We start from the raw sequence: 12,963 nt of genomic DNA on the forward strand, positions 1-12,963 counted from the left end.
GCTACGATATTATTTGTTGGTGTTCCACAGCGTAGTGAATGTGCGGATTATAACGTGTCCACCAAAGTGTTTGGGGTTGTAGGATTTTGTATTTGATGAGTTTGACGAGGGGGAACAAAAATACCATCCACCTCCATTGTGTCCGTCCTGAAAACCTTCCCCGACTCACCTCTGAATAAACAACAGCTCACCCTCACAAAAAAAGTAAGTATACTGTTCGAAATGACTAAGGAATTGCGCTAAATGGGCCAATTTGCCAAAATGTTGAAGTATCGCTTTAAAGTTACTCCTCAGAGTGTAAAATCATCGTCAGTGTTGTGCTGTAGGTGGTGATCTATGCAGACGATAAGATGTTATGTATTATAGAAGTCAGACAATGGGAGCTGAGTTCTCCTCACTGTGGAGAATCAGCCAGACACTTTCATGGACTTCCTCTCCTTCCATCGCTGTCGCCGTCGCCGTCGCCGTCGCCATCTCACAGAGTTTTGTCGCAGCCCTGCTGCCTGCTGGGAATCATCCTGCTCACGTCGATGTTGTTATCGGCGAAGACCTGCCTGGCCTTCTCCAGGGTGGCGTCCGGCAGGGTGCGGGTCCGGGCCAGAATCCAGGCGAAGTCCACGTGGAAGAGCCGCAGGATGTCCGTGCAGGAGTACACCAGGGCCGTGTTGACGTAGTCCGTGGACAGGATCCAGTACGGGGAGTAAGGGAGGACTGTCAGGAGCAAGAGTCTGGCAATGAGGGCAGGGTTTCCAGCCATCGCTCTGATGAGTGTGTGTGTGTGTGTGTGTGTGTCTATATGACCAGAAGATTACTTGAAAATAACTACGGGCCTGATTTATGCATTTAAATGATGGTTTTGCAAACATCAGTTCCTGTTTCCAAGAAAACAATCTGCTGAAAATGAAACTGTTTTGATTTTTCTTTTTTGCTTGAATTCACCATTAAGTAATTGGACGATGAGCTGAGCTGCCCCAGAGCACAGAATGAAATGTGATATTCTGGAGCTGAAGATGGACAAAGTTATAAAACATATAAGATCATTAGAGCAAATAAATCTGAATTTCAAAAAAGAGAGAAAAGTGGCTATCCGTTGCAACGTCTTGCAAAGTCTGAGGTGCGACAGTGTCTTAGAATAAAGTCCACAGGTGGAAACGGGGAGAAACTTTCCTGAAACGCTGTGCGCGTTCACCATGGCTGGAGGAAATAGCTGTCCTGCAAGCTGTCTGTAGAATGTCCATTTACTTGCGATCGTTAGTGCTTCGAGTGTATTGCTGTATGTGTGGTTTCATTACAAAAGCAAACAACACCCACTAGTGGCTGTACATGAAAACTACATCATTGCTTTAAACAGAACTATACGATGCATTTTCACTTGAAAAACCGTCATGAAAAAAGAACCTTTTCACAATTTTATTCGTTTTACCCTGTTTTGAACACTTTTCCAAATTTTAACTATTTAAGGTTTCTCGTATGATTTGATCATTTTTGCCATTTTGTCGTTATTTTTCCTGTTTCAAACATTTTGTCAGTTTTTTACATTTACTGAGTGTGGTTTTTTGGGTTTTTTTTACCAATTCAGTCATTTTGACTTATTTAAACATTTTTAATAACTGTAGACATCTTAGCCTTATTAGCTATTGTTTAACAGATAACAGTTTAAGCTGTTTAAGATAGTTGTTTGCAATTTTTGTAATTTCATTCAATTTCGCTGTTTGTGGTTTTTAAATCCATTTTAGCCATGATAGTAGTCTGAGATTTTTTTCCAATTAGCACTTTATCATAGATTTTTTTTTTACTAATCATCTTTATTAATTTAATTCCACTTTTCTAACATACACGTAAACCTATACCATCATATGATGTTTTACTTCTGTGATGTGTCTAATTTGGATTTACTCATTAGTTTAGAAAAAAATGAAGCTTCAATGAAAGAATATTGAACTTTCTGTCCTAAATGTTAAATTTAAGAGTTTTCTTTTAAATAAATAAGATAAAAATGTTTATTTGCACATAATTTCGTCCTTGGTCCGTCTCTAAAGAGGTGTGGGAGCTGTTAGAGGGAGGGATGTTCTCTACGTCCTCTCAGATAATCTCACCGTAGGAGTAACTGATTCCCAGCTTGGCCGGATTCTTCATGTCCTCCACGACGCCGGTGCCTTCGATTTTCCTCAGCTCTCCTTTTCTGTTTCAGTCCACCAAAACAAGTTAGGTAGAGTCCAGGGGAACAAGCAGCGTAGAGAAGTTAGTGATCTGAGCGAGGACTCACAGGATCTCGGAGCTGACCACCCGCACCGATCTGTCCGTCGCCAGGGTGAAGTTGGTCTCGATGCAGCGGCCCTTCTCGAACTGGGCCGGCAGTTTGGCAATTTCAAACCATCTCCCCATGAACTGCGAGGGCAAAGACAAACACAAGTCCAAAGACAATTTGGAGGCGTGTGAGGGGAGACTATGAATAAATCTCCATACTTTAATAGATTCTGCAGGACATGTGCTGGATGGCTCGCCACCGCACCGCCCGGTAATTAACCACCATGTAGCTGTAAGTTTTACTTTAATTTCCCCTCAGGGACAATTATCTTGACTTCTCTTTTTTCTTTTTCTAAAGCAATCAGTATTGACCTGTTTAATATTCACACTCATTTCTTTTTTTTCACTTCTCTGTACTTGTGCGTGACTCCATTTATTCAACACGTGCGTGCGTCTCGCAGGCTATTTTGCTCTGAACTGCAGATTAACATAACAAAAACAGCCACTTCCACGCCACAAAAACCCATTCAGGGCGACACGCCGCGATCTAATCACGAGCATTAATGTGGATTTAAATTCAGATTAAATGCAAGAAGCTGCAAAGCGTTTCAAAACAACACTCTAAATGCAAAAAAGGGGTTTTAAATTAGGATGTCAGCACTTTTTCAAACGGCTTTATCAATGATAATTTAGATCAGACCGGGGTATTAAGGGGAGCGCGTGAATTCCAGACAAGGAGTTAAAAGAGAATGAATCCGTGTGATGGATGCAGTTCAGCAGCTTTTGGTTAAAGGTGTCGGTTTGCAATCTGATTCTTTTTCATTAAAAAACTTTGAGTGTTTTGATCAGAATCTTAAAAAAAAACTCACATATCGATCATGAAACACGGCTGGCTTCACTGGTACCTGTTTGAGGCTGAAGGCAGGCTGAACTGCCGGGTCCGGACACGGGCCCCAGTGGGGAACCTGAGCCCTGATGACCGGGAGGACGAGTCCGACGACCACGACGCAGAGCAACTTCATGATGGAGCCCAGAGAGCAGCGAACTGACCGGGGGAAAGCAGGGCCACCATTAAACCTTCTGAGCACAGCAGTGTGATCGTTTATGTCCCGGGGTTTCCGTCTTACCTTCGGGTCGCGGCGGTTCCGATGTGTGTCCCCTCTCTGCAGACTCTGGGATTTGACCTGGGGACGATGCTCTCCTCGAGGTTTTGCCGTTCTCCAGCTCTGTGTCATCAATAGGCGTCTTTGTCTGCTGCCTGCTTCATTTCAGACATGAAGTGAACTATTAGCAAATTGGAGTCATGGGGGACATGCCGGGTGGGACCGGAGCAAAAACAGCCCCGCTCCTCTGCAGTAAATGGGATTTCTGTTTTCTTTAACCAAAGGATTTATATTTAAAGCTGCATGGTGTCTTTATTCAGACAGTCAGCAGCAGAGTCACAAACCAAAACACACACTCACAAGTCCCATCATCTCTCAGGAAATAGTACTTCTAACATGTGAATGTATTATGCGTTTCAGAGTTTCCTCTATACCTCCTCAAATCAGGAGCAGCAGAGACTTAAATCTTCTATCACTGCGCAGAAGACTCACTGCGTTTTCATTATCACTTGTCTGAAGCCATTTGGAGCTTAAAGACTGAAACTGGTGAGTCAAAGTCATGAGACGTGTGTGTCGCGTTTCATCCTGTTGGACAAAACCATCTGAGAATAAACAGATTTGATCCGATTTGATCATTTCCTGTTTTGGTCTCGTCACAGGAGAGGACGGCGGTGCGTTGACTGTCCAGCACCGGACATCAAAATCACTTTTTAAAAAACAAATATATATTTATATTTAACTTTTGCATGATTACAGTCACTTTAATGGATTTAGCATTAAATCATTATATTTTCCTGGGTAAAGTGAGGAAACTACAAGATGAGCCTCCAACTGAGCAACACACAATGACATATGACCACATGAACACAATACGAGGTTAAATAACCAGCTACAGTAAACATAGGTCCAGTGTGTGTGCTGGTGTGTGTGTGTGTGTGTGTGTGTGTGTGAGTAACAGGGTGTTGATTGGTGGTTTTATGCATGTTTTTACAGTTTTGCTCTTTTTATTTATTGTTTTTAACTCTTCTCACCAGTTTTTTAATGAGCCTACGGCCTCAGAGTTCTTTCTATGGCTCTTAAAGTCTTTTGTGTTGTTATTTTAAGGAAACAATCTTTTCAATGTGCCACTGTGTCTGAAATAACTTACTAATAGTGTGATAAGACGTTTAATAATACACGAAGAGAGCTGCATTTATTAGGAAATAAAAACTTTTCTTTACAGTTTTTTTTCAGACTCTGCAGCAGACTCAATTATGGTTGTAAAAAATATTTTAGTCAGACCAGGGCAGGAGGTGGACCCACTCCTCACATCTCCCACCCGGCCGCTCCCCATGGTCGCTGTGGGTTAAACATCAACCAGGACTGTGAAGAATCACACTTCATCATATTCATTGTTCTGAGAAGCTGTGACTCCAGTTAATAATATGAGGTTATTGATCTCAGCTCAGCCTTGACCAGAGCATTTATTCAGTGAAAACATGAAAAACTGTTCAAGAAAGAGCAGAAAACGGCAGAAATATGAAAACTGTCAAAGGAAAAAAAAAAAAAAAAGAAATAGCTAATATCAGGCAATGGCAATCTAATGAAACAGAGTGAAACTTCATAAATACAACATAAGATGCTGTTGTTTTAGGTTTCCAGAAATGTGTAGAGTACTGAATGAAGTCAAACACAAACAGACAGGAATGTAAATACCACGAGGAATGAACAGACAGATCTGGATGCAGACACAAAGATAATCTGCCTGTAAAACTGCAAAACAGTCCGAAATGATCAGCGATGTCCACTTAAACCCAAACCTCATGCAAACATGATTAAACGCTGTCTGCACATGGAAGATAAAGCTCTCTGGAATTAACGGACCAGCCGATCAAACGGCACAATTTCAGATCTAATGCTCATCAGAAAGAAAAAAAAAAAAACGTGTTAGCTACATATCAAAGCCTTGTCTTTCACTGCAAGGAGGCAATGAGTTCAGCCCGTCAGAGGAGGAGCAACACCAACCGAACATGGGGCAGAAATCCTCTGACATGGAGGGAAACACTGGAAGACTCATGAAAGCTGCTTCAGATATCACATTCATGTCAGACAGGGGTCAAATAAAGTCTGATTTACTCTGGAGTGGTCCGGACCGGTGAAACTGTGTCATAATAACCTTTAAATTTAAACTTTAAAGTTTTTCTTTGTTGTGGTGTCGAGGAAATAAGGCCATATTAAACAACACAAGCTCTCTGTCAGGTTTCAGATCTAGAAATATGACTGAAATGCTTCTTTTTTATTTTCCAGGAAGCTCTGTGTGACAGCTGAGGGTGTTCTGCACGCTATGAATTGAGAACATTAGAATCAAGGTCACTACATTCACGTGCGTGGTTGCTTTTGAATGTTTTATTCCAACATGCACAGTAAATTGAGCCTCTCCTCTTCATTTACCGTTTCAGCCCCTCTGTAGATGGCGCTCTTTCCTCTGACTTTCAGTACAGATGCTCCACTAATGGCTCCCAGAAGAGTGACTTTTGTGATTTTCACCCAAATCAAATTCATCTAAAAGCACAAAACACTTTTAACCTTTAAGATGAGGAACGCACCCTCTAAACTTTCATATGTTCAGCACTTTTGAGACATACACAAAACTGTATCTTATGTTGCATTTATGAAGTTACGAGCATTTCACTCCATTTTTCGCTGTTTTTGTACCTGATTTTAGCAGATTTGTCATTGTTTTCCACCATTTTTCAGAGAATTTTGACATTTTTGTGTAGAATAGAACAGAACTTCTATTCTAATTTGAAATTTCCCTTCATGTTGGACTTTTTATGAGCTGTTGGACTGTAGATGTTTTAATCCACCAGTAAAACCAGTACACCTTTCCTTGCCAGATGGTTCATTAGGAACTCAAAAATAAAGCGATGGCTGTTTAGACACTCTGGCTCTCAGGTAGAAGTTGGATGAAATCAGAACTTGTTTGTTTTGCAGTGGAAGAGACGGATTTGGCTCGACAGAGAAAGTGACAGGCGTGTTATTGCAGGTTTGAATGAACCACTGGATTCGGTAACATACCAGATGGACAGACGAAATCAGGTTAAAAATAAAACACACCTTCAATACAATCTGATCAAAATTACTTCTGACTTATAATGAAAAGCATCACATTGATTCCAGTGTAAAGCAAAACTCAGTTAATATCAGTACAAATGCTAATACCTAATAAATTATTTTGCAAAGGGCTATTTTGAGCATTACATAAATGTAATTATGCATAAAGTGTAATTTACTACTTTTATTATTGTTTATTTACTTATTTTCATTATGGTAGGGTTTTTTATATTACATTTCAGATTTTTCTGTATTTATTTATCATTAGTTCAGCATGTAAAGTGGGTGATATGTTACCTTATGAATGAAAAACAAGGCTGTTCGATCTATTTTGTTTGCAAATCAGAGACGGAGAAGGTCCGGCTGAGTCCCACAGACAACTCGAGACGTTTATCCTCAGAGAAAAGGAAGTCATCATCACAGAATAGAACAAACAAATTGTTTCACAAGGTTCTTTCAACATTGTTTTTTGTTTGTGCAGGACGTGTTGGAGGGTTGTTCGGCTTTACAGTGATTCAAAAGGAAAACATACACACAGAGTATGGTAGGTTGAAGAGGGGGTGTTCTCGAACTGTGTTGTAGAATATAAATGCACACAAACAGAGCTTGAGAACCGTCCCTGCTGCACACTTCACGTTTGACCTCCTGTGCATGACTTCACCCAGACTGAACTGATCCCGCTCAGATCTCCAGCTGCTGGTGTTTTCAGAGAAGTGTTTTGTAAGTGAGTGTCTTAACCGTTGCATAAAAGCCTCTGATCATCAGACAGTGGAAATATGTTTGATGGGAATAAATTAGAAAATAGGTGATCCTCACGAAGCTGTATTGAATTTAACCCTCACTTCAACCAAAGTCACAAACATACATGCAACTTGGCAAAAAGCAGTCATAAAATGGCACAAATTTTCATTTAAAAATGGCAAAAAAAAAATTTTTTTTTTTTTTTTTTGGCATTTGAATGTTGTTTACATGAAGCGTATTCTCCACTTGAAGAACAGTTTTTGCACAAATGTCCATCGGACTACAGCAGTAATGTGAGTCTCAACATCCTCTGATGGAGACTGAGGGAAGCCGAGCATCAGCGCTCCAGCCTTATCGCCACGTGGCCTGAGGTGAGTGTGTGAATGATAAGAACTGTTTTCATGGAAGTGGTTAAACACGCCTGAGAATGTGTCACACGAAAAGGTCAGAGGTCATTCCACTGGGTCAATTCCACTTTGTCTGGAACGGCATGAATTCAACAACACATTCCAGAAAAGATCGATTTCAGATTATATATTAACCAAAAAATCTGAAGAGAAGCTTATGTCTTTATTATGACTCAAAATGATTCATTGACATGAGAGGAGATATAACGTGTGTATAACCCTAACCCACTGTGCAAAATACATGAGTATGCTTAATGTGTTTTTCACCACTTGGGAAATGTTTGCATTGTTCATGATTGTGATTTTAACACATTCTGAAGGAGCTGCAGAGATCCTTTTCTATCATGTAGTCCGTACATCGTTCAGTCTTTTTCTGTATATCTTCTTTATCCTACTGCCTTGACTTTGACTGATTAGTGTCACATTATCTCCTGTATGGTGTTTTTTTTCCTCTAAATTCAGATTTAACAAGATTTATTAAAGACAAAAACGTCCAATCTCATTTTTAATTTCTTTGCCAGGTTTTCAACATGATCGAAGTTTGAAAGACAAATGATCATCCAGGATGACACCTCGGGATCTGAAAGCAGAGACAGTCTGAACAGGAGCTCCTCAGGACGTACGTACAGCTGACTTTGTCTCTGGATCGTCAGTTTTGTTTTATCTTCGTTTCGTGTAGTGTCCCCATAACAATAAATGACAGTATCATCTGGGTAAATATGGGGGTTTGTATTTTGGACATTATTTCCCGCATCATTGATATAAATCATCTACAGCAAGGGGCCTAGTATAGAGCCCTGCAGCATTCCAAATGAGGTCTTTTCTGAAAATAGTTAGAAAACCTAACAACAGTGAAACTCGACACACCTGCACCAGCCAGTCAGTGTGTTATGGTTCATCATTACACCTAAATGGATCTCAAATCATTGCTAACGTAACTTTAAACATCACATTTTTGTTGTATAACACACAGACATAATTACCCCCCCAAAAAACCCATTGGTTGACTTACAGAAAAACTTAAAGCTCTGCAGTTTGGTCTTTTCATCAGATCACAGGCTCTGGATCAACAGAAAAATTAGCCTCTACATGTTCTGGACTTAGGAAAACATTTTCCCTTTGAGGAAATTCAGCCTGCACTAAACAGACGTGTTTTATTCTGAGGCCACAGATTCACAGAAGCAGACCAAACACCGCAGCTACACGCTCTGCGCACTGATAATTAACGTCTCTGTATTCAAGGTTGCTGCTGTTTTCAGGGTTTCCTCTGCCGTTTGTCCTGCCGTTTACGCGCTGGATGTTTTTAATGAGTGCTCCGCGTCCTGCAGCTCTCTGCCTCGTTCTGTTTTCTTGCATCCCCAAAACCGTTTAAGCTGCGACCCACTTCTTCTTTTTCCCCGGACCATCAAAGCTGAGTGTCGAGAGCGAAGCTGAGATTAGAAGTGAGTCCAGAGGCAGAGGGAGCTGCAGGAGGACGGCTGTGATCAGAACATCTTCCTGCACGCCCGGTTTGAATTCCTCAGCTGGCGCTTCATAGAGTCTGACAATGAATAGACCGACACATTAATCTGGCTTGTCATTAAAAGAACTTTCATGTATTTTTTGATGTACAGACAAATTCCTCTCAGTTAAAAGCTTCATATTAATGCATCGTTATTGAAAAGAATGGATGAAGGAGGACAAATGATGTTTTCACACAAACACCACTAAAAAGGTGGGATTATATCACTATCTCTAACATTGACATCCTTGAAAAACGTATGTATTTGAACAGGTGCCAACTTTCCCACTCACTCCGCCTCTGCATCACAAGGAGGCGGCTTGACGATGTAATCGGTGTTGACACGCTTGGTGTTTGGATCTTTAAAAGAGCCTCACAGACCGGGAGTCCTGCACACAGGAACCTGCTCACACACAGGTCAGCTGCTCTCCTCATCCAGTGACCGTCTCCTGGCGATCTGTTCTCAGAACGCCGTTCTTCTCTGTGCAGGTGGAGGTGAGAAGATGAACTCCCTGCAGGTGGTCTCCCTGGCTCTGCTGCTTGCTGCTGCAGCCAGCGCTCAAGTCTTGAAGTTTGGCAAATGTCCACAACCTGCAGTTCAGGCCAACTTCGATGCTGCCAGGGTGAATACTGAACTTCTAATGCTTACTTTTCCTCTGTTCGGTATTATCTCGTGTTCCTGAGATGAAGTCCACTGTGCTTCCTTTGCAGTACCTTGGTAAGTGGTATGAGATCGAGAAGCTGCCCACGACCTTCCAGAAAGGTCAATGCAGCACTGCTGTCTACACCCTGAAGAGTCCTGGAGTCGTCGGAGTCCTGAACAGTGAAGTGCTGTGAGTGGAGACATGGCAGATTTTATTCTTTGAACACGAGTGTGTAGTGAGGTGTGTAGAGGATTCGTGGTGAAAAGCCCCTGCCGACGGCCTCACAGTCTGGTCTCCCCGGCCGCTCAGCCCGGCCAGCGGCCGCTAGCAGTGATTCTCTCCACAAACCCTCAAGGCTTTGAATCTCCGAACAGAGCTGTGCCAAGGTGCGCTAGTTACTGTTTGCGGGGAAGGAAGTATAATGCGATCTGCCTGGAGACTGGCGGACAGTCCACCGACAGCTCCCCGAGGCTGCGGTGATCCGGGGGTAGGATTGGCAGAGGAGGACAGTTGGAAGAAACATTGACTGTATAAAAGAAGACCATAGCAACCTGGCTCCAAAAATGAGGTTAAACTAAATTTGGTTAAACTTCATGTTCAGGCCACAACACCCCAGAAAAAACAGCCAAGTTTTAGCTACATATGAGATGCAACATTTACTTTGAGCTTGGACTGAATATTCATATGGATTACTCAAATATGAATGAATGAAGAGAAACACCAACTTAAACGAAGTCTGGCTTGTGGGACTCCGGAAGCAGCTGACAGGTACTGGCAGGCCAAGTGAACTGCAGTTCACTTAACACACCAGCAGTGTCAAAATCTCACAAAAGTCCAATTTTCATGATAGAGCCCCTTTAAAGCAATACTCCGAAGATTTTGGACCCACGCCCTATCCCTATCATTTACAAAGTGAGATAAGCTCATAAATACCTTTTTTGTGTCTGTGCGTCCACTCGCTGGATCCCAGCTGTTAGCATCATAGTTAGCTTAGCTCAACTGCTGGAAGTGAAGAGGAAACAGAGCCGGACTGACGAAAGTTCACAGTCTGTGCGCCAGTATATCCTTCCGCGGAGCACTATGCTTGTGCAGGTCTGTGTGTATCAAAACATTATTTCAACGGATTGAAAAGAAAACACGTCTTTTGAAATGTTTTATAACCATTCGGATTTACTTCACATGCTAATACGCCGTCCCCTGGACCACTGGAAGGAGTATTTTGTCCACTTTCGTCAGTCCGGCTCTGTTTCCTCTTCACCTCCAGCAGCTGAGCTAAGCTAACTTCGATGCTAACAGCTGGGATCCAGCCACTGGACGCACAGACACAAAAAAGGTATTTAGGAGCTTATCTCACTCTGTAAATGATAGGGATAGGGCGTGGGTCCAAAATCTTCGGAGTATTCCTTTAAGGCTTTAAAACAGGATGCATACTGTCTAAGGATATTTCAAGACTTCAACCCTCAAATGTTCTCTCTTTACTACTATTCTCCACAATAAAAATGTCAAATTCCGAAAAGTTGCTTTAAAAACTTGAGAGATTTTTGATATTCTGTGCAACACATCACTGAATCACTGAAAAAACTTCCGTCCTGCAAAAACCTACCAAAACATTCAGTAACTGTCGGGATTTTAACCATTTAAGTACTAATCTGATTACTTGGTGTCACTGTTGTTCGGGGAAATAAAAAAAATGTGTGATTTTATGATTTAAATAGTAAATTGTTAACACATAAAAACTGATAATAAATGTAATGCAAAACAGTCAGCATTTTGGCTAATGTTTTACATATCCAAGACTGACTTAGAATAATTAAATACAAATACATATTCTCTCAACATCATGTGCCAGCAGAATGAAGATCAGTCCAAAATACCTTCACATCAGGTTCACTCACTCATTTTTCAAAGTTTATATTTTCTGGTAAAGTGTTCTCTGTGGAAAGAAATTTGTGATGATTAGGTAATTAGATTGAAAGAAGAAAGTTACCAAATAGTCGCTTGCCTGATGAGGGCTTAACATTTTATAATCTGACTGCATCAGAAGTTTGAATGGTCTCATGTTGATATTTTGCATTGTTTATTAAAAAACATGTTTGAACATCGTCTTGAGCTTATAAACCTTGTTTGTTTAAAGTGATGATGGGACTGTTAATTCCATCGAGGGCACCGCTGCAGTCAAGGACCCTGCTGAGCCCGCCAAGCTGGAGGTCTCCTTCTTCGAAAGTAAATCACTTTGAATCATTACAAACAAACTGAAGCACGACAGACTGATGAGCCGCTGACCCCTGACCCTCTTCCATGTCCTCTGTGCTCCAGACTCTCCTCCTGGTCCCTACTGGGTCCTGTCCACTGACTACAAGAGCCACGCTCTGGTCTACGGCTGCACCGACTTCATCCTGTTCCGCATGGAGTTTACCTGGATCATGAGCAGGGGGCCCACCCTGCCCGAGGAGACCGTCCAGGAGCTGCGCAGCATCCTGTCCTCTGTGGGAGTCGACATCAACAAGTTGGTCCCCACCAACCAGGATAAGGCGTACTGCGCCCCCCTGAACCAGTAAATGGACATACAGGACCAGTCTGCAGGATTCAAGCTGTAATTTAATGCAACTTTGTGCAAAGTAAATGCAATAAAAGTTTGAAAATAACTGTACTGTGGTGTGTGTTTTGTTCAACCTTGCAAACGCAAAACACCTTTCAAATAACTAACATTTCAATATCTTACTTGAGTTGGTTGAGCGGTATCGGCGAGATATAGTTGGGCTCACCTCCACACACAGCCTGGACTTGGACCGCAATCCCTCGAGATGGTCTTGGCTCTCCACTTGTCTGGCGTTGCCCACTGTGAGAGGCGGCGGGCTGGTGTGGGTTTGTTCATAGCCTCACAGCTCAGCCACCATGTGTTGGAGTTCACCCCGGTGAACGACAGGGTTGCGATGCCGAAAGTTGCCGAGTGGTGCCGAGAAGTGAAGTGCGGCGCTCACACGGACCGTCAGAGCGGCGCAGAGCGCTGCTCACACGGAGCACGGAGCGTCAGGGTGCCCCTTGTACGGCCACGGCGCCCCCCCAGTACGTGGCGCCCTAGGCGGCCACCGAGTTCGCCTATGCCTAGAACCGCCACTGGCAGTGCGCATGCGCACAGGGCGCCGGTGTCCGATCGACTGCCTGCTGCCGCACTTCTCACAACTCCTGAGATTTTCCGGATTGCGACAATCAAACGCGGTTTAACG

The 12,963-nt window shown here is 42.5% G+C and overlaps 2 protein-coding genes across 2 annotated transcripts; one reads left to right on the forward strand and one right to left on the reverse strand.

Annotated features, from left to right (window-relative positions):
• Nucleotides 1-289: 289 nt before the first annotated feature.
• Nucleotides 290-3,470, reverse strand: apoda.1 (apolipoprotein Da, duplicate 1). The gene is made up of 5 exons (XM_030115313.1): nucleotides 3,375-3,470; nucleotides 3,153-3,292; nucleotides 2,267-2,388; nucleotides 2,097-2,182; nucleotides 290-711 (listed from the first exon to the last, which is right to left on the reverse strand). Exons 2-5 carry the CDS (start codon nucleotides 3,267-3,269, stop codon nucleotides 476-478), a joined length of 561 nt encoding a protein of 186 aa, XP_029971173.1. The 5' UTR covers nucleotides 3,270-3,292; nucleotides 3,375-3,470; the 3' UTR covers nucleotides 290-475.
• A 5,934-nt stretch (nucleotides 3,471-9,404) lies between these two features.
• On the forward strand, nucleotides 9,405-12,294 carry apoda.2 (apolipoprotein Da, duplicate 2). The gene is made up of 5 exons (XM_030115164.1): nucleotides 9,405-9,509; nucleotides 9,582-9,715; nucleotides 9,804-9,925; nucleotides 11,871-11,959; nucleotides 12,053-12,294. The coding sequence occupies exons 2-5, from the start codon at nucleotides 9,596-9,598 to the stop codon at nucleotides 12,292-12,294; spliced, it is 573 nt and encodes a 190-aa protein (XP_029971024.1). The 5' UTR covers nucleotides 9,405-9,509; nucleotides 9,582-9,595.
• Nucleotides 12,295-12,963: the final 669 nt, after the last annotated feature.

This window comes from Salarias fasciatus, chromosome 18, assembly GCF_902148845.1.
Source record: "Salarias fasciatus chromosome 18, fSalaFa1.1, whole genome shotgun sequence".
In the NCBI taxonomy this organism is placed as follows: Eukaryota; Metazoa; Chordata; class Actinopteri; order Blenniiformes; family Blenniidae; genus Salarias; species Salarias fasciatus.